The 21,336-nt window shown below is 37.9% G+C and overlaps 1 protein-coding gene across 2 annotated transcripts in view; it reads right to left on the bottom strand.

Moving 5' to 3' along the window:
- Positions 1–21,336, bottom strand: part of TLK1 (tousled like kinase 1) — a 166,186-nt gene that overhangs the window by 77,293 nt on the left and 67,557 nt on the right. The window contains exon 3 of one of the 2 annotated variants that reach the window (XM_007965328.3): positions 14,039–14,110. In XM_007965328.3, the coding sequence (XP_007963519.2) occupies positions 14,039–14,110 (72 nt within the window). Of the gene's footprint in view, positions 1–12,929; positions 12,960–14,038; positions 14,111–21,336 lie in introns of those variants that run through there. The other variant, XM_073019808.1, reaches the window with a different exon arrangement.

Genomic DNA, 21,336 nt, shown 5'->3' on the forward strand with positions numbered 1-21,336 from the left:
TAAGTTGTACAGTTCCCACATATTCCACTTTACAGAATCTCTAAAATTAAGAATGTTATTCCTTACAATCTTCCATATTAAAGACCAAAATTATTACATATAGCAGAAAACTAATTAGGTTATAAAAAATCAAATGGGTTGTCATGGTTACTTGGTTATTTTAGAAAAATGAGAATCTTAAAGAAAATTAGTAGAACATTCACTGTGTTCTACTGACATAAAAATACATCTTTCTAATATTTTTTAAACTAAAGAATAAAATTCTGAAACAAAATTTGTCAGTAATGTCAACTTGTGGTCAATGCTTTAAAAATCCAGTCTAAAAGCAGCATTTATCAGATTAAACATTTGTGAAGTGCTGTTAGCTCAGGTATATCTTAGATTGGCAAATTTGATAATTACTGTAAGTTATCTGAAACCTAAATATTTCCAAACAGTACCATTTTTGTCCAAAACTTATCAGGGTAATTTATATAACAAGTTATATATTATATTAGTTATATGGAAAGATTGTAATAGCACAGTAGTTGAGAGCATCATTTTGAAATAAGGCATACTTTGGGATTCAAATTCTGACTCTGTTAACTTGTATCTGTGTGACTATGGACAAATTACTTACTCTGACCACCTGTTTCTAAATTTAGACATGTTAAACTTATGAAGTGGCAATCTAGCTCCCTGGGTAACATGCTAAAAACTTTCCTTTTTCTCCTTCCATTAATGAGCTGGCTCTCAACCAGGGGAGATGGTATTTGGCAATATAGAGGCATTTTTGGTTGACACACTGGGGATGGGGGTAACGAGGCTGTAGATATCTAATGTGCAGAGGCAGAGATGCTGCTAAACATCCTACACTGCACGGGACAGGAACACTACCCCCCAAAATTTATCCAGTGCAAAACGTCAATAACGTTAAGGGTGAGAAACCTTGCTTTGATGAATACATTAAGAATCATTTGTAGTTGCTACATAAAACTAACTGTATGATGTGCTTTTTTACTTTCATTCTGAGTTTACAGTGAAAATTACCAGAGGCTATATGACATGTGATGACAACTCACTGGATGATTTACGGATTATGTATTTGTGTATTCTAGGATTACAACATTTTGTTTGAAATCCTAAAATGGTAAATACCAAATAGTTGTAACCAACATAAAAAAAAGCTCTTTAGGGTCCTTGAATTTTTAAAGTTATAGAGCAGTCCTGACACCCAAAATTTGAAAACTGCTTTTGTAGATACACACATCCTGATCATAATACTAGGAAATGCTAGCAAGTGAGATGAGTATGCTAGAGGAAAAGTAGTAGCCTATTAAGGAGGTGGGTAGACAGTGATGTTACCCTGTCATGTTACCAGTCAACAACTATTTACTGAGCACCTATTATGGTAAAGCACTATACTGGGTTCCACTTTAAAAGAATGTCTTCACTCTTACAGTAATAGGCCGTTTTTCTCTTCCAATCTCGTTTCCACCAATCAGCTTAGAAGGTTCCTTTAAAAAAAATTTTTTTTTTAAATCATTGTGGGTACACAGTAGGTGTATATATTTATGGGGTACATCAACTGTAACACAAAGGTGTTACACAATCCAATAATACTCTTTTAGTTTTTTTTAATATACAATTAAATTATTTTTGACTATACACACTCTGTTGTCCTAGCTAATACTAGGTCTTATTAATTCTTTCTATTTTTGAACCCATTAACCATTCCCCCTCCCCACCACCACCACTCTTCCCAGACTCTAGTAACCATCTTTCTACCCTCTATCCCTATATGTTGCATTGTCTTAATTTTTTGCTCCCACAAATAAGTGAGAACATGTGAAGTTTGTCTTTCTGTGCCTGGCTTATTTCACTTAACGAAATGACCTCCAGTTCCACCCATGTTGTTGCAAATGACAGGATCGCATTCTTTCTTATGGTTGAATAGTACTCCACTGTGTATATGTACCACATTTTCTTCATCCATTCATCTGTTGATGGATACTTGGGTTGCTTACAAATCTCGGCTATTGTGAATAGTGCTGCAATAAACATGAGAGTGCAGGTATCTCTTGGATATATCAATTTCTTTTCTTTTGGGTATATATCTGGCAGTGGAATTGCTGGATCGCATGGTAGCTCTATTTTTAGCCTTTTGAGGAACCTCCAAACTGTTCTCCATAGTGGTTGTACTAATCTACACTTCCACCAACAGTGTATGAGGGTTCCCTTTTCTCCACATCCTTGCCAGCATTTGTCATTGCCTGCCTTTTGGATAAAAGCCATTTTAAATGGGGTGAGATGATATCTCATTGTAGTTTCAATTTGCATGTCTTAGAAACAATAATATTGGGTACCTTTTCATCAACTTGTTTGCTACTTGTATGTCTTCTTTTGAGAAATGTCTCTTCAAATCTTTTGCCCACTTTTAGATTGGATTATTATATGTTTCCTACAGAGTTGTCTGAACTCCTCATATATTCTAGTCATTTATTCCTTGTCAGATGGACAGTTTGCAAATATTTTCTCCCACTCTGTGGGTTATCTCCTCACTTTGCTGATATTGTTTCCTTTGTTGTACAGAAGCTTTTTAATTCGATGTGATCCCGTTTATCCTTTTTTTTTTTTCTTTGACATGGGTCTCCCTCTGTCACCCAGGCTGGAGTGCAGTGGCCCGATCTCAGCTCACTGCAAGTTCCGACTCCCGGGTTCACGTCATTCTCCTGCCTCAGCCTCCCGAGCAGCCACCCGAGACTACAGGTGCCTGCCACCATGTCCAGCTAATTTTTTGTATTTTTAGTAGAGACGGGGTTTCACTGTGTTAGCCAGGATGGTCTCGATCTCCTGACCTAGTGATCCGCCCGCCACGGCCTCCCAAAGTGCTGGGATTACAGGCGTGAGCCACCGTGCCCGGCCTCATTTGTCCATTTTTAGCTTTGGTTGCCTGTGCTTGTTGGGTATTACTTAAGAAGTCTTTGCCCAGACCAATGTCCTAGAGAGTTTCCCCAGTGTTTTCTTGTAGCAGTTTCATAGTTTGAGGTCTTAGATTTTAGTCTTCAATCCGTTTTGATTTTTATATATGGTGAGAGATAGGGATCTAGTTTCATTCTTCTGCATATGAACATCCAGTTTTTCCTGCACCATTTATTGAAGAGGCTGTCCTTTCCCCAATGTTTGTTCTTGGCACCTTTGTCAAAAATAACTTCACTGTAGATATATGGGTTTCTGTCTGGGTTCTCTGTTCTGTTCCACTGGTCTATGTGTTTCACTGATCTACGTGTCTGTTTTTATGCTAGTACAATGCTGTTTTGATTACTATAGCTCTGTAGTATAATTTGAAGTCAGGTAATGTGATTCCTCCGGTTTTGTTCTTTGCTCAAGATAGCTTTGGTTATTCTGGTCTTTTGTGGTTCTATACAAATTTTAGAATTATTTTTTCTATTTCTGTGAAGAATGCCATTGGTGTTTTGACAGGGATTACATTAAACCTACAGATTGCTCTGGGTACAATGGACATTTTAACAGTATTGATGCTTTCATTCCATGACCATGGAATATGCTTCCATTTTTTTGCATACTCTTCAATTTCTTGCATCAATGTTTCATAGTTTTTATTGTAGAAATCTTTTACTACTTTGATTAAGTTAATGTCTAAAAGCCGGGCGCGGTGCCTCACGTCCGTAATCTCAGGACTTTGGGAAGCCAAGGGGGGCGGATCACTTGAGGTCAGAAGTTCAACCAGCCTTGCCAACATGGTGAAACCCCATCTCTACTAAAAGTACAAAACAATTAGCTGGGTAGGCCAGGTGCTGTGGCTCACACCTGTAATGTCACTGTGGGAGGCCAAGGTCAGTGGATCACATGAGGTCAAGAGTTTGAGGCCAGCCTGGCCAACATGGTGAAACCCCGTTTCTACTAAGAATACATTAAAAAAAAAAAACTGGCCAAGCTTGGTGGTGGGCACCTGTAATCCCAGCTACTCGGGAGGCTGAGTCAGGAGAATTGCTTGAGCTCAGGAGGCAGAGGGTGCAGTGAGCTGAGATCGCGCCATTACACTCCAGCCTGGGCAACAAAGCAAAAACTCCATCTTAAAGAAAAATAAAATGTTGGGTGTGGTGGTTCGCATCTGCAATCCCAGTTACTCGGAAGGCTGAGGCAGGAGAATTGCTTGAACAGGGGAGGTGGTGGCTGCAGTGAGCCGAGATCGTGCCACTGCACTCCAGCCTGGGCAACAGAGCAAGACTTTGTCTCAGGAAAAAAAAAGGTTAATGTCTACATACTTCATATTATTTATAGCTATCGTAAATGGGATTACTTTATTGGTTTCTTTTTCAGATTGTTCGCTGTTAGCATATAGAAATGCTACTTTTTTTCTAATACTGATTTTGTATCCTGCAACTTTACTGAATTTATCAGTCCTAATAATTTTTTGGTAATCTTTAGGTTTTTCCAAATGTAAGATTATATCATCTGCAAGCAAGGATAATTTGACTTCTTCCTTTCCAATTTGAATGCCCTTTATTTCTTTCTCTTGTCTGACTGCTCTAGCAAGGACTTCCCGTTCTATACTGAGTAACAGTGGTGAAGGTGGGCATCCTTGTTGTGTTCCCTTAGAAATTCCTTACTGTAAAAAACAAACACTGAACCACATCAAATATACTTTTCTAAAGGGTAATACTTAACAGCTGTTTGTTTGCTTGCTAAATAGCTTACAGAACCATTTCAAGATTTCATGACCTACAAGAAATATATCGACTAGACAGAATATATCATAAATTCCAACTGGCTACTTAAACATTAAAAAAAGCTTCCTGAAGAATTCTGATATACATATTCTTCTACCTTTATGGAAACAGATGTACAAAGCCAGGATGAGCCTCACATTTGGTTTCCAGTCCACTTTTCCTTCCAAGACACTAATAAGCATGAACATGTTCAAGCAGGACTCACATCTTTTGCTATGAACCAGGTTAATACAATATATTTTAGTGTCAGATACTCTAATTTCTGCCTGAATATAGGTCTCTAAAATAGTGTGTCCTTTAATATATAGTAGTGAATTAAATACTGTTTTCTCTTAAAAAAAAAAAAAAGTTACAAAGTAATTTCAGGTGTTTCACAGGAACTATTAAGTCTAATAATTCATGTTTATTTGTCTTAATAACAGAGAAGAGAACAAACTTAACATTCCCCTGCCCCCCTGCTTTTTTTCTTTCTTTTTCTTGAGACAGAGTCTTGCTCTGTCATTCAGGCTGAAGTGCAGTGGTGCAATCTCAGCTCACTGCAACCTCCGCCTCCTACGTTCAAGTGATGCTCTTGTCTCAGCCTCCTGAGTAGCTGGGATTACAGGCATGTGCCACCACGACCAGCTAACTTTTGTATTTTTAGCAGAGATGGGGTTTCGCCCTGTTGGCCAGGCTGTTCTCGAACTCCTGACCTCAAGTGATCTGCTTGCCTCAGTCTTCTAAATGCTGGGATTACAGGCATGAGCCACCCCTCCTGGCCACATTCCCCATTTTTTATGTTACAAAATAATACCATTTTCCATGTATACAAAGAGTACTTGCTTTCAAGACATCATTACTATACATACTGTTCATTGTATATAGCGACATTGTTGCATATCATGCCTCAGTAAAAACAATGACACAGGCCAGAGGTGCGGTGGCTCACGCCTGTAATGCCAGCACTTCGGGAGGCCAACGCAGGCAGATCATTTGAGGTCAGGAGTTTGAAACCAGCCTGGTCAAAGTGGTGAAATTTTGTCTCTATTGAAAAAACAAAAACTAGCCAGGCATGGTAGTGGGTGCCTACAATCCCAGCTACTTGGGAGGCTGAGGCCGGAGAACCACTGAGCCCAGAGCGAGGCAAGGAAGGGGAGGGGAGGGGAGGGGAGGAAGGAAAGGAAAAAGGAAAGGAAAAAGGAAAGGAAAGGAGAAAGAAAAGAGAGAAAAGAGAAAGAAACGAGAAAGAAAAGAGATAAAAGAGAAAGAAACGAGAAAGAAAGAGAAAGAAAGGAAAGGAAGAAAGAAAGAAATGACATAAAAATAGTAAGATTTTTGGTAAGAACAAAGTGATAAAATACTAGCAGAGAGATAAAAGATAGAGGTGGTCATCAAGTAGAACACCACAAACATCATTTATCACACTAACATATTTTAGAAAATAATTTAGGAAGCAAGACAGAATATTTCTTAAAATTTATGATAGGTGTCGAACATCTTAAGAAGCAGAACAGATTTAAACAGAGTAAGTCAAAAGCAAGGTAATTTATTCAGGGGAAAAAGTCCTAAAAATGTAACTTTCAGAGATACTTATCCCATCCATCAGTAAATCGATTTTTAAAGTCTCTCTTCTTTCTTACTAGGTACTCAGAGTAAGGCATTAAAAAAAAAAAAAGATTTCTCCAGGTTACAGCAAATAAATATAGATAAATTAAAATTTAATGAAAATGTTAACAAAACTTAAGGCCAGTATTACCTCTATTTTCAAATAGAATCATAGCTAAGCACTAGTGCTTAGAATCACACTAAGCACTAGCTAAGCACTAAGCACTATTAAAAGGGTAAAAAAGAATGTATGAGAAAGTGGAGGTGGGTATGTATATAAAACAAGGTTAAATCAGGAAATGCTCTAGATGCAACAACTGTCCCAGCTTCCATATATCCATAATTTAAAATTCATAACTCAAAAATCCCAAAATATACTTTGATGAAAAATACACAGTAATTTAAGGTCAGCGGATAAAGGCTTAAGATTTGGTAGTTACCCAGGAAAAAGGGGGGAAAACCACTTTGGTTATAGAGATAGTATATATTTTAACTTGTTCAAATCTGATTTAGATTATACAAAAGTATTCCAAAAGATGAATATTAAGGATTAAATTGAGAAAAATAATTTGATACATGTCTGCTTTATAAACACGAATATTATGGAGTATATTGTATATAAGCACACATGTATAAACAGACATAACTGTGCTTCTCTGACATTATTAAAAATAATTAAATGATATATTCAGTCACAAATATCCCAACTTCAGTAATAAATAAATAAAGCAGATAAATGTATCCCAGATGGAGGAAAAATGGTTATGGTTTTAATAATCATTATGAATACCAAATGAGCTAAAAGATGCATAATCTAACTTAGCATCTTGGGCTTAGGTAGAGACAGCAACTGTATAGAACCTGAAGATGCTATGGTTTGACTATGTGCCCTGAAGTTCAACGTAGAAACTTACTCCGTATAGTAAGAACATCAAGAGGTTGGGGGGATGCAGGCGCAGTGGCTCATGCCTGTAAACCCAGAACTTTGGGAGGATGAAGTGGGCGGATCGCTTTAGGTCAGGAGTTCGAGACCAGCCTGGCTAACATGGTGAAACCCTGTCTCTACTAAAAATATAAAACTTAGCCAGCCATGGTGGCAGGTGCCTCTAATCCCAGCTACTCAGGAGGCTGAAGCAGGAGACTCCCTAGAACCCAGAAGGCAGAAGGCAGAGGTTGCAGTGAGCCAAGATCGTGACACTGCACTCCAGCCTGAGCAACAGAGCAAAACTCCGTCTCGGCAGGGTAGAGGTAGGGGCCTCATGAGTCGATTAATGCCATTATTGTAGGGATGGGTTCATTATTGACAGAGCGGGTTCCTGATTAAAAGGATAAGTTGAGCCCAATTCTCCCTCTCTGTCTCACACGCTCACTTCTGCCTTCCATCTTCTACCATGCAGTGATCCTCATTCGATGCTTGACACCATGCTCTTGGACTTCCTATCCTCTGGATCCAAGAGCCAAATAAACTTCTGTTCATTATAAATTACCCAGTCTGTGATATTCTGTTAGAGCAGCAGAAAATGAAGACACAAGATCATTGTGTTTGGACAGTGAAAGTGCTACAAGAAGAAGTGCAAATAGGTGGATCACAGCATGTTTCAAAACTTAGAAAACACTGAGCAGGGCGCAGTGGATCACACCTGTAATCCCAGCACTTTGGGAGGCCGAGGCGGGCGGATCATGAGGTCAGGAGATCGAGACCATCCTGGCTAACACAATGAAAGCCCGTCTCTATTAAAAAAAATACAAAAAATTAGCCAGGCATGGTGGTGGGCACCTGTAGTCCCAGCTAGTCAGGAGGCTGATGCAGGAGAATGGTGTGAACCCGGGAGGCGGAGCTTGCAGTGAGCCAAGATCGGGCCACTGTACTCCAGTCTGGGCGACAGAGCAAGACTCTGTCTCAAGAGAAAAAAAAAAAAAACTTTCAAAACACTGGTACTCAAGAAACACGGGTTCTTATCCTCATAAAAGAATGTGGGCTCTTAGCCAGCAGGTTAGGTACATGACCATATTTCTAACTCCTTCAGGTATTCTAAAACATTTAAATAAAGGATGAATGGCCCTGGTACACTCTCTTCTCTGGTCCTCCCATAAAATTTTTCAATCCTCAAATCCACAACCCACTCATGCTTCTTTCCTTTCAGCTGATAACCTATTTTCACTGTTAAGTAAGAGAAAGGGTTATCAGATATGCAAGTTCATCTACCCCAATTCAGGGGAAAGATGTTCCTAGTCCTGTCTATGAATAACCCTGCCCACCCAGGGTCTGGATTTCACCCATTCGTTCCTCCTCCAGGAAAAGATGTTTGGTTTTGCTTCTCTGTTCCTCTCTCTTCAGCACTTTGTCTCCAATACAGCTCTGCTATGACTCTTTCCTTAGCACATGATTTGTCAAGCCTGTTTGACTCTAGATATTGTCTCCTTTCCTTCACAGTCAAGGTTCTGCCAAAAGCAGTCAATATTTGCTGTCGTTATTTCCTCATTTTCCAATTTCTCCTCAATTAACTACAATCTGGCATTTTGTTCCCATTAATCTACTAAAATTAAGTCTAAGTGTAAAATTCTTAGTCACTTTTTACAATCACTATCTTAACTGACTTCTATGACATTTAATTCTACTTACTATTACTTTCGGGTCTCAGGACCCCTCTATAACTTTTAAAAAATTGTTAAGGACCCCAAAGAGGTTTTATTTACATGTGTATAACTATCGATCTTTAACTATTTTAGGATTTTAAACAAAAACATTATGACACTAGAATATACTAGTGTAAAAGAATAAAAATGAATAAATCAGAGTGATATCACACGTTAAACAGCTTCTGGAAATTTTCATTGTGAATTCATGAGATAATGAAAGTTAAAAAGTCAAATAATGTGTTAGCACTTTTATAAAAAACACTTGACTTTGTTGACTCCTTGGAAGAATCGCAGGGGACCCCTAGGAATCCTCAAACCACACTCTAAGATCTGCTTATCTACAACCAAGCCTTTTTAATTAACACTTATGCCAAAGACCCCTAGGTCTTCTGTCTAGCCTGATCTTCCTCCTGAGTTCCAGATAGCTTCTACTATACCATCTACACTTGTTATCTTCCTTCTGTGATGCCTATCTCAAAGGCACTCTAGCTAGATCCCTTTAAATCATCTTAGGCTCCTCCCTTTCCTTCTTTATGCTAATTCCAAGTCATCAAACCCTACTGATTCTACTTTTTAAAAACCTAATGAAGTCTGCTGGGCTCAAGGGCTCACACCTGTAATCCCAGCACTCTGGGAGGCCAAGGCAGGCAGATCATGAGGTCAGGAGTTCGAGACCAGCCTGGTCAACACAAACCCCATCTCTACTAAAAATATAAAAATTAGCAGGGCATGACGGCGTATGCCTGTAGTCTCAGCTACTTGGGAGGCTGAGGCAGGAGAATTGCTTGAACCTGGGAGGCGGAGGTTGTGGTAAGCTGAGATCGTGCTACTGCACTCCAACCCGGGGAACAGGCGAGACTCCAGCTCAAAAAGAAAAAACAAAAACAAAAAATCTAATGAAATCTAGAAGCTTGTTAGAAATGCAAAATTCTACCCCAGACCTACTGTCATAAACATTAAGTGATTCATTCGCACAAAACAGTTTGAGAACCACAGCCTCAGGTGGTGATAGTCTCAGTACCCAAAGTCAGAGAATCCGAAGAAGGCAGAGCCCAAACAGCAAACTTGAAAATACTAGTTAGAAGTCCTTTTATCTCAAGTTTTTCCTCCTAATATTAAACCTTGAAGGTTTTAAAGTTTTATAAAGAAGGCAGTATTCCTTAACAAAGTGATCTTCCTAACTTGGGTTTCATGTCCCTCCAATCCAATCCTCTACATTGCTATCTGTCTTTTACCTCTACTTTGTCTTTTGTTTCCCCTGTTTCAATGGCTCTCTACCTGAAGTCCAAATTCCTTACTATGAAATACAAGGGTCTTCAAAACCTGACCCCTGCCTACCTTTCCCCATTTCTGCATATACTCCCTCTACCAGAAGTCTGAAAACCAGGGGAATCACCGAAGCAGCTGGGTATTTTTTAAAGCTTTTCGGGAGATCTAAAGAGCAGTAGTGGCTAGAATCACTGTCCTCTCTTAAACTAAACTATCTGTCATACTCCCATGTAAAAGCAAACACAGATCCTAGTCCCCTCTGTATACCTTCTTTTCATACCTCGCTCTGTCTTATGGGATGAATTCACGGCCTCTCTTAAAAACTCAATTATCATCTCTTCTTTGAAGGAAGACCTCTTTCCTTTCCTTTCCCCTACAGGCAAATGAAATTGGTGTTTCTTGCGCTTTGCTTCCATAGTATCTTGTGCTTGTATCTGTTACAGCACAGCCTACACTGTTCATGAAGCAGACTGTCTAAATGCTTGTTCTACTAAACACTGATTTCATTTGAAGGCAGGGATTGTATCCTATTCATCTTTATACTCTCTGTGATTAGGCAGAGACTATAAGTTAATAGATACGCAATAAATGTTTACTGAAAATACCCTGAGTTTTCTGGAGACTGCTGAATGGACCAGGAGTGATGTAAAATAAAACAAAATCAAAACAATACCTTACTACCTACCATCTTCTTTCATTTCCAAGAGGAAAAACTTTTTCATTCTATTTAATTCCACATTTACAAACAAAAGTCAGATTCATATATAAAATAAACCGCACACAAACTGAAATAAAAATTTCACTTGAAGTAGATTAATCAACCTAACAATGACAATTGGATGCTTTCCAGTTTTAATAGTAAGGGTAGAAGAAAACAAGAGGATTCTGGATGTCTGAAAGAGAGGATGTCTGAAAGGAGGAAACAAAGTACAGAAAAGGGACTGTAGTGAGTTAAAACCATCACAAATCCTAAGAGGGATTCAACAGAAAAAGTCCAATTGGTGAACTACAACAGGGTATGCATATTAATTATATTAAAATATGGATACAAATTTCAGGAATCCAGGGTGGGGTAAGGGTGGTAGGAGACAGTAGTTTAAAAAAAAAAAAAAGTAATAAACTGGCTGGGCACGGTGGCTTACGCCTGTAATCCCAGCTATTCAGGAGGCTGAGGCAGGAGAATCGCTTGAACCTGGGAGACAGAGGTTGCAGTAAGCCGAGATCACGCCACTACACTCCAGCCTGGGTGACAGAGCGAGACTCTGTCTCAAAAAAAAAAAAAAAAAGTAATAAACCTTCCAGTACTATTTGCTCCCAAAACCAAAAACTACTATTTTAAAAAATGTAGTAAATCGGAGAATGGATTACCAAAATAGTGACATCAGAAGACAATGAAATACTTCATAAACTTTACTAGTAGGAGTACTAGGAAAAACCAAAGTACTTCTATCCTGCAACTGCAACTGTTTCTTCTCATGTTTACTTAATGATCTATAAATATCTGTATTTTGATATGTATAAAATTTCATCCCAAAGGAATTTATTAAGGTATCAACTATACAGATAAAACCTGGGAATCATTTTCCAGATAAGCAACTTCTTAAATGGAAAGATACACTAAAATAATAATAATAATAGTAATAGTAATTATTTTTTTGAATCTTAAGGACAATGTATAATCTGTAGTCATTTCTGTGCCACTAGACTTAACCATTAATTTGTAAAAATCCAAGACAGAGAATACAGAACAGCAAAAGCCAAAACATTTTTCTTTCTTTTTTTTTCTTAAGACAGGGTTTCACTCTGTCGCCCAGGCTGGAGTGCAGTAGCACAATCATGGCTCATTGCAGCTTCGACTTCCTAGGCTCAAGTTATCGTCCCACCTCAGCCTCTGGAGTAGCTGGGACTACAGGCACATGGCACCATACCTGACTAATTTTTTGTGTTTTTTGTAGAAACGGGGCTTTGCCATGTTGCCCAGGCTGGTCTCGAACTCCTGGTCTCAAGCAATCCTGCCTCAGCCTCCCAACATGCTGGGATTACAAGTGTGAGCCCCCATACACGGCCCAAAAGATTTTTCAAGATTTTCTACTGCTGCCCCAAATGTCAAAACTTCAATACAGATAAAGCTAAGTATATCTAATGATTAACCAAATTGTGTTTCATTGCAAATGCCAGTATGGTCTTTTAAGAAACAAAAACATGTTTTAACTAAAAATATAGCCAAAAGTGATCCTTGGACTCTTTAAAGGGAAGTTGAATTCTCTTATGGACTAATTCCTCTGAAAAAATCCAAATACTAAATCTATAACTTATATTTGGAATATGGGTACCTATAAAGAACATATAACTGTGATAAGTGATCTAACTTCCACCATGTTTTGCTTTTTAAAAAATATCTATCAAAAATATCATATTTAGTGAACAGAAAAGAGAAGTATCTAAAATTATTTTATTGCTCTTCATAACACAAATGTCTATGAAAGAGGAGGCAGGTGAAATTACTAAATATTTCCAATTCTGGGAAAATATCAAGAAATGTTCCAAAGTCCAGGAAATATAAAGTGAGAACATTCTTGATATAGTTTTAAAAAAAACTTTGACTAGAGCTAAACCTACAATTTTCAAAGACTTAGTATAAGTATGTTAAGTTTTTAAAAGCTAAACTGATAATCTGATGCTACAGGGGCTACTAACGCTTACCTCAAGGGAACCTACTGCAGATAAAGTCCCGTCACTTGCACAGTCCTTTCAGCTGCCTGCCAGTTGTTTCTGTGGAAGGGAAAGCCTGATGAGTGAGAGCCCTATGCCATACTCCTTTGGAGTGTCAGGGTGCCTGCACAGAACTGCACGCAACTGTCTACCTAGAGATTTCTAGATGCTTTCAATAACACAGAGCTAAAAAGATGCCACCTTTGAAGTTCCCTTTCTTCTGAACAGTGAAACAAAATGCCTAAGAGTCTCTGAGTGCTAATGAACTACTGGTATTATCAAGGTGATAGGTCTATACTAACCAAGTAGAAAAAAGACAAAAATGGATCAAGTAGAAATAAGATTGACAGGGAAAATACACACACACACACACACACGTGACAGAACCGTATCATCCAAGGAGAGAAAAGGCTATATCCACAAGAGTCAAGCTGTAACATCAACAAATGAATGCTAAAACCCACGGAACTTCCTGTCACCCATTTTTAAAATATGTCAAGTATATCATGCTCAGAGTAAATTATACCATGGATCCAAATGCCTGCTTGTAAAATCCCAGATATTTTCTTGGTGGGATCAGTAAATGGGTAAAAGGGGGAGGGATTAAGAGGGGAGGGAATTCTTCAGATTTTTTAAAATACAAAAAGTGAAAACCGGCAGCATGATTCCATAAGAAATTCTAAAAAGAGGGAAAAAATGTGTATCTGTATCTCAGAAAGTACATAAACTCTTACTAAGGATCAAACTAAAAGGGAAGAATAAAGAGAAATAATAGAAAACTGGGAAACCCAACATACTTAAGAACGACCTTCCTCTCACAGAATTATGAATGGCTAATAACTGTCTTCAGTAAGAATATACATTCATCATTCATTTACAAGTTCAGCTACATAACCAAAGAAACTGTATTTTCTTTCTAACGCCAAATGCAATCTTCAATCTGAATGTTGTGCTTCGTAAGGCAGAACAAAACATTCCTATAAGAAACTTTAAAAGCATTAACCTTTAGCGAAAGAACTGATGAAGAAACGAAAAACTAATTAAAACGGTGATTCCAGCTTTTACTTTAATAGCACCATATTTAAACTGAAATTACTTACCTCTGATTCTTTGTCACTTAAAGATCCCAAGCTTCCAAAACTGTGATTAGAGCTTTCGTTATTTGTTGAGGCCTGTTAAAGATTTTTTAAAAAGTAAAAATTAGGAGTAATTTTTTAAAGCACTGGGAGTAATTTTAAACAAACATATTACAAAGTACATAATCTATCTTCATAAATAAAGTATAATTCCTTTAAACAAGGAAGCCAAATGAGGTAAAAACAAATACTAAATTCTTAACACTATAAATACTCTGAAAAGTTTTATCAAGTCAATAAACTTCTGCTGTGTTTTAGGAAATGACTTCTATTAGCTGGTTTTTTAAATCCCAGTTCAAAAGCAAACGAATTGAGCCATTGTTAGGATGACAAGATCCCTAAAATTATTACCCAATGTATTAAAAACTAATGCTACCTTTGACTGAAAGTATTATTTGGGCTCTTCAGGTCCCTTCACAATTATCAAATTCCATCACGTTTGAAACACACCTCTTTGCCTTTCTCCGTATTAACAAACTCTCTTGTTTTTGTTTTTTTTTAATTTGTTTTAACTCGAGCTCTTCAAAAAACTCTTTGACCATCTTGACCATTTTAATTAATTGCTTTGCTCAAGAACTTCTCCATTTCCTTGACAGTATTTTTGAACTGTAACCAAGAAAAAAGAGCTAACATTCTGTAGGATGATGTCGGCTTTGTTTCCAATATGCTTCTATGATGCTTCTATGCTTCTGTGACTTTTTTGTACCATCAATACATCAGATCAAAGTCTTCAAGAAATGCTTAGACAAGGAGGCTGACAGATTATGGCATATATGTCAAAGATGAGGCAAGAATTAACATTACATACAGGCAAGCCAATTGATATCCTCATGTTTCACCTCCACTTATAACAGGAGTGGCTGCTAATCCTACTATTAACAGGTTGCAAGTTGGACTATAACTATATAATTGAAATTAGATTAATTTCCAAAGTGACAACTCTGAGCCATTGCATACATGCCCAGTACTATGCTGGATACTGTAAAAGCTGCTGTCAACAAAGGATAGCACTTGAACTAATTACAATTCAAGTAGTACTGGGAATAAGTTATAATCTAATTATGGCAAGATTATCAAATTTGAAACCGCAGCAATTAAGAAGTAACACATTAGAAAGATTCTAGGACAATAAGGGCAGTGGCAAAGTGTTTGAGCATCTGTAAATACCCACCAAAATAATGTATAAAACTAAATAGTAAACCAAAAACCCATGGGCAATATTTACAACAAAACTAGATGACAAGAATCTCTATGAATCCCCCTCAAAACAGCAGATTTAAACAAGTCAACAACAACCATAGATAATGTATGGTATCATTATCAATACGGGAGGAAACAGAAAGAAACAGATGTCTGATAACCGAAAACAAAAGACACCTAAAACAGCCAACAAGTAGGTACAGAAGCTAGGTTAACTTAAGTACAGAAGGGTTTTGCACTTTCAATTAGTGACTTAAGAGGGAGGAGTCCACGGGTTACGTCTAAGAAGTGAGAGCAGTCTGGCCTCTATGAATCCTTGAAACTGATCTTTACATAACAGGGTGGTACAATGAGTATAAATTACCGGGTGTGGAATGAAAATTGAGTACTAGATAGGTACAATTACAATAATGGAAAGAGAATATTCAGATAAAGCAGGGAGGGAAGGTCACCTAGCAAACTCAGAAAGCAAATGCCACAGTTTTGAAGCATGCCTAAAAACAGCAGTAGAGAAAGCCCTGTAAGAAAAGCCATCCTGAACCACACCTGCTACACTTAAGTAGGCAAAAGAAAACTATGTAGGTCATAAAGGTATAAGAAAAAAGAAAGTAAGATACAGAATAACATCCAGATAATAAAAGCATATCAGAAACACACATCCACAAAATAGGTAAAAACTGTAACCTACTATTTTAAAATGAGCTAAAAGATACTACAAAAATGACTCAAGACATGAAGCAACTATATAAATCGGATTTCAAAAAACCGGAAATAAGGTAACAGAACTCAAGAAAGCATTAAAAATAAAAGTTTCAGAAATAAAAAGTAAATCTGAATGAACCCAAGAGCAAATATATACAGTAGATAATGCTTTAAAAGATAACTAGAAGGCGAAAAACAGCAACATTTTTGAAATCAAAAGAAACGAAGAGATAAAAAGGATTTGAGAGTAAGCAACAGCTGATGAAGCAACAAAGATCAATATACAGATAACAGAAGACCCTAAAAACTACAAAAGCCAGAAAACAGTAAAAACTGTAATTCAAGAAAATGTTTCTGACGGCTGGGCACAGTGGCTCATGCCTGGAATCCCAGCACTTTGGGAGGCCGAAGTGGGCGAATCATCTGAGGTCAGGAGTTCGAGACCAGCCTGACCAACATGGTGAAACCCTGTCTCTACTAAATATACAAAATTAGCCAGGCATGATGGTGCACACCTATAATTCCCAGCTACCTGGGAAGCTGAGGCAGGAGAATCACTTGAATCTGGGAGGCAGAGGCCGCAGTGAGCCAAGATCATACCATTGCACTCCAGCCTGGGCAACAAGAACAAAACTCCATCTCAAAATAAAAAGAAAATAAATGTCTCTGACATTTTCAGCTGTCAGGCTCTTGTTGTCAGTTGTTGTTCTTTAAATGTTCATTAAAAAAAATGAAATTACTGACAGAGCACCATGCACACCTAAGAATAACAACCCAGAAAGCGAACATCAAAGGCAAACACTTTGTGCGAGAAGAAAATGGAGTGACATAAGCTATTCAAGGAAAGAAAACAAAAGCAAAGTGTTTTATATTTAGTAAAATCTATTTTAAGCACATGGAAAGCATAGATAAACGGTTACCAAAACTGCAAGCAATTAGGGAATCCTGCTCCCATGAGCCTTTCCTAAAGAATCTACTATAGAACAAGCTTAAGACAACCAAAATGAATAGTTTATCAGTCTAAGAACTGAAGGCAAGCAATAATATGACTTATTGTTGATCAAGATTAAATGATAATGACAAGGGAGAGGATATAATAGTTAATGACTAAATGCATACAGTATTCTTAAAACTAGGGGATGGAAAGCATATACAAAATAACTGTTTTCAGTACCCACTGTTCTTTGTGCTAATGTTATTTTGAGACCACTATGTGTGTGAAATACAGAATATGGTAAAATAATTGAGGAATATCCAATTCTATCCTCTGCTTTATATCTTCGAGAATCATAATTCATAGTATAAAGATGCATACGAAAAAAACCTTATAATCCTGAGTTTGAACTGGAAATATCAATAAAAATTCAGGAAATATTTTTATCTTTTAAAACAAACAACAAAAATACAAGTAGGTAGGTAGATGAATAACATTCCACCACCAGTAAAAACAGAATACCTTATTTTCTACAGATAACTACAAATTCTGGAAAAAAAAGATTTAAAAAAACAACCACCCAAACCAAAAGTAGGCAGAATCTAAGTACAAGACAACACTTAGAAGAAGGGAACAGAGGCCGGGTGCAGTGCCTCACGCCTGTAATCCCAGCACTTTGGGATGCCGAGATGGGCAGACTTCTTGAGGTCATGAGCTCAAAACCAGCACTTTGGGATCCCGAGATGGGCCAACATGGTGAAACTCGTCTCTACTAAAAATACAAAAAATAGCCGGGTGTCGTGACGCATGCCTGTAATCCCCACTACTAGGGAGTCTGAGGCAGAACTGCTTGAACCTGGGAGACAGAGGTTGCAGTGAGTAGAGATCGCACCACCGTATTCCAGCCTGCGCAACATAGCAAGACTCTGTCTTTAAAAAAACAAAAAAAAAACAAAAAAAAAAAAAAAAAAAGGAAGAAGAGGAAGAGGAAGAAGAAGGGAATAGATCTAGGTAGGTTTCCTGTTTTTACAGCTTTTGCTGAGGGGAAGGTCCCAGAGATCAAAGCTGCACAGACAGCAGCTGAAACCAAGAAAATCTATAGTCTTACTGGCTTGAAAAACAAGTTTCGAGCTTCCAAAGAGGCTGCAAAGTAAGGAGGGATATGCTGGAAAATAAAGATCCACAAAGGGAGAGTCCCAAATTCTGCATATTAACTCTGCCTACTTCTCTGGCTGGTTAGTGATCTATGAAAAAACGGAGCAGATGATAAGCAGGCTAGACAAAACAACTAACAGGGATGTCAGTGCTGCCCTCTGCAGGGAAACATAGTTTAAATTTCAGTCTAGCCAAGTTAACTGCCTCCTAACACAAAGAAAAATAAAAAACAGTCTCCAAAGTCACTGTAATGTGTCATTCACAGTGTGCAGGATACAATAAAAATTTGTAATCATATGAAGAAACAAGAAAAAGTTACCCATACTCAAGAGGAAAGACAATCAATAGATACTAACCATGAAGTAACACAGATTTGGAACCAGCAAATAAATACCATAAAGCAGCTAATGTAAGTAGCTCAAACGACAAGATTGGAAATTTCAGCAGAAAAATAAAAACTGTAAAAAGAGCTGAATGTAAATTCTACAACTGAAAATTTCACTCTCTAAAACAGAAAACTTACTGAATGGACTTAACAGAAGAATGGAAAAAGACAGTACTGAAGATAGGTCAAGAGAAATTACTCAAACTAAAGAACAGAAAAAAATACTGAAAAATACTGTCTGTTGGACACCATGAAGCAGTCTAATACACATGTAACTGGAGTCATAAAATGAGAAAAAGCAGCAGAAAAAAAAATTTGAAGAAATGACAGCCAGAAAAATCCCAAAATTTGGCAAAGATATTAATTTATAGATTGAAGAGCTCACTCAATCTCCCAAGCAGGATAAGTACAAAGAAAACCACACCCAGGCACATCACAGTCAACTGCTGAAAACCAAAGATAAAGAAAACAGTTCTTGAAAGCAGCTGGAGAAAGGACACATGAGAACAAAAAGGGATAAAAGTAACTGCTGACTTGTCATCATAAATGCTGGAGGCCAACTTTACTATCTGGAAATAGTGAGCTAGAAGAACTCCGTACTAAGATGCATAAGGCACAGCTGAGAAAACAGAGAAGGTTAAGTAGAAAGTCTACAATAAAGAGACCCTTAGGCCCCTTTCTTGTTCTCAATTCTAAAAAGTTAGCAGCCAAGTTTTTACTCCACAGGTATGAGATGATAAAATCTCTCTCTGAGAGATTTTATAAATCCCTCATAAGTCCTTCAGAGAAATGACCTAACTAGATCATCCTACAGCAAAATCCATCTATGGCTGGGTATGGTGGCTCACACCTATAATCCCAGCACTTTGCGGGGCTGAGGTAGATGGATGGCTTGAGCCCAGGAGTTTGAGACCAGCCTGGGCAACATGGGAAACCCTGTCTCTACAGAGGAAAAAAAAAATTAGCCAGATGTGGTAGCATGTACCAGTAGTCCCAGCTACTCAGGAGGCGAAGGTAGGATGATCACTTGAGCCCAGGAGGTAGAGGCTGCAGTGAGCTGTGATAGTGCCACTGCACTCCAGCCTGGGGGAGTGAGACCCTGTATCAAAAACACCCCAAAAAACAAAACCAATCCATCAGTCAGTAAACCCTGCCTAGTTACACAAAGTTTCCAATAAGTGTTTAAGAGCTTAATGCATAGATATGAACAAATTCCAACATCACTCAAAAAATTCTTCCAGAACTGGAAAGCATGTTTCTGGATTAGAAAGACACATTTTAAAAAAATCAAGCACAATGGCTTAAAGAAAACCAAACCAAGATACATCAGAATAAATAATTTTAAATTCTAGAGACAAACACAAGCTCCTAAATAAAAGCTTCCAGGGAAGAACAAATAGAGTATTTACAAAGAATCAGGAATGAGAATGGTATTGGAGTGTGCAACAGTAACATTGGAAGCTAGAAGACAATGGAACGATGCCTTCCAAATTCGGAGAAAATGATTTCCAACCTAGAATCCTACCCGTCAGATACACTAAAAACAAAGGGGGAGGAGGAAAACATGCAAGGTCTCAAAAATTTCACTACCCATATATCTTTCCTCAAGAAGCAACCAGGGAATCTGCTCCATGAAAAACAAATAAACAAACCAAGAAAGAGAAGATATGGAATACAGGAAATAGCTCAAACACAGGACAGACACAAAAGTCCCCCTGATCCTATGATGATCTTGGCTCCCTGCAAACTCCACTTCCCGGGCTCAAGTGATTCTGCCTCAGCCTTCTGAGTAGCTGGGATTACAGACATGCGCCACCATGCCCAGCTACTTTTTGTACTTTTGGTAGAGACATGGTTTTGCCGTGTTGGCCAGGCTGATCTCAAACTCCTGGCCTCCCAAAGTGTTGGGATTACAGGAATAAGACACCACATCTGGCCTGGCTTTTGAAATTATGAACATGAATGCTGTGTCTTTTCCTTCTTGATTTGCAGGAATTCTTTCCATATGTGGGACACGAATCTACGGTTTGCCTTTTCACACTTTACTGTGTCATTTCAACGTAGTTACATTTATCAAATGTTTTTCTTCTTGGCTACCGCCTTTTGGAACCTATTTACGAAATCTCTGCCAATCCAAAGTCATGAAGATAGTCTATTCATTTTATTAAAGTTTTATTGTTTTACCTTTCCCATTTAAATCTACAACTTACCTGAAATTGACTTTTGTATCATGGTAAGAGTTCAAAGTGAAGAGTTATTTATTTTCCCTTATAGATATCCAATGGATACAGCACATCTGTTATAACAATCAACTGTTTCCCACTGCACTGCAATATCACCTTTGTCATAGATCAAGTAACTATTTACAGATGGGTCTACTGCTGGACTTTATTCTCTTTCATTGGTCTATTTTTCTATTCATGTCAATATCATACTGACTTAATGACTAACTTTCTCTTTATTTTTTAAGACACCAGGTCTTCCTCTGTCACTCAGGCTGGAGTGCAGTGCAGTGGCATGATCATAGTTCACTGCACCCTCGAACTCCTGGGCTCACATGATCCTCCCGTTCAGCCTCTTAAGTAGCTGGGAGTACAGGCACAAGCCACCGTGCCTGGTTTAATTTTACCAATAATATCAAGAAATATTCTTGATATATAGTAGCATAATTCCCCCAGCTCTGTTATTGTCCTTTAAGGCTGCCTGGACCATTCTTGGTCTTTACATTTTCATATAATTTTGGAATCAGCTTGTTAATTTCCACCCTCCGCAAAATCCTGCTGGGATTTTAATTGGTATTGCAGTGAAGCTATAAATCGATTTAGTAAGAACTAACAGCTTTATAACACTGAGTCTTCCAATTTTTGAATATTGCATCTCATTTAA

The sequence above is a fragment of the Chlorocebus sabaeus genome, chromosome 10, assembly GCF_047675955.1.
Source record: "Chlorocebus sabaeus isolate Y175 chromosome 10, mChlSab1.0.hap1, whole genome shotgun sequence".
Lineage (NCBI taxonomy): Eukaryota > Metazoa > Chordata > Mammalia > Primates > Cercopithecidae > Chlorocebus > Chlorocebus sabaeus.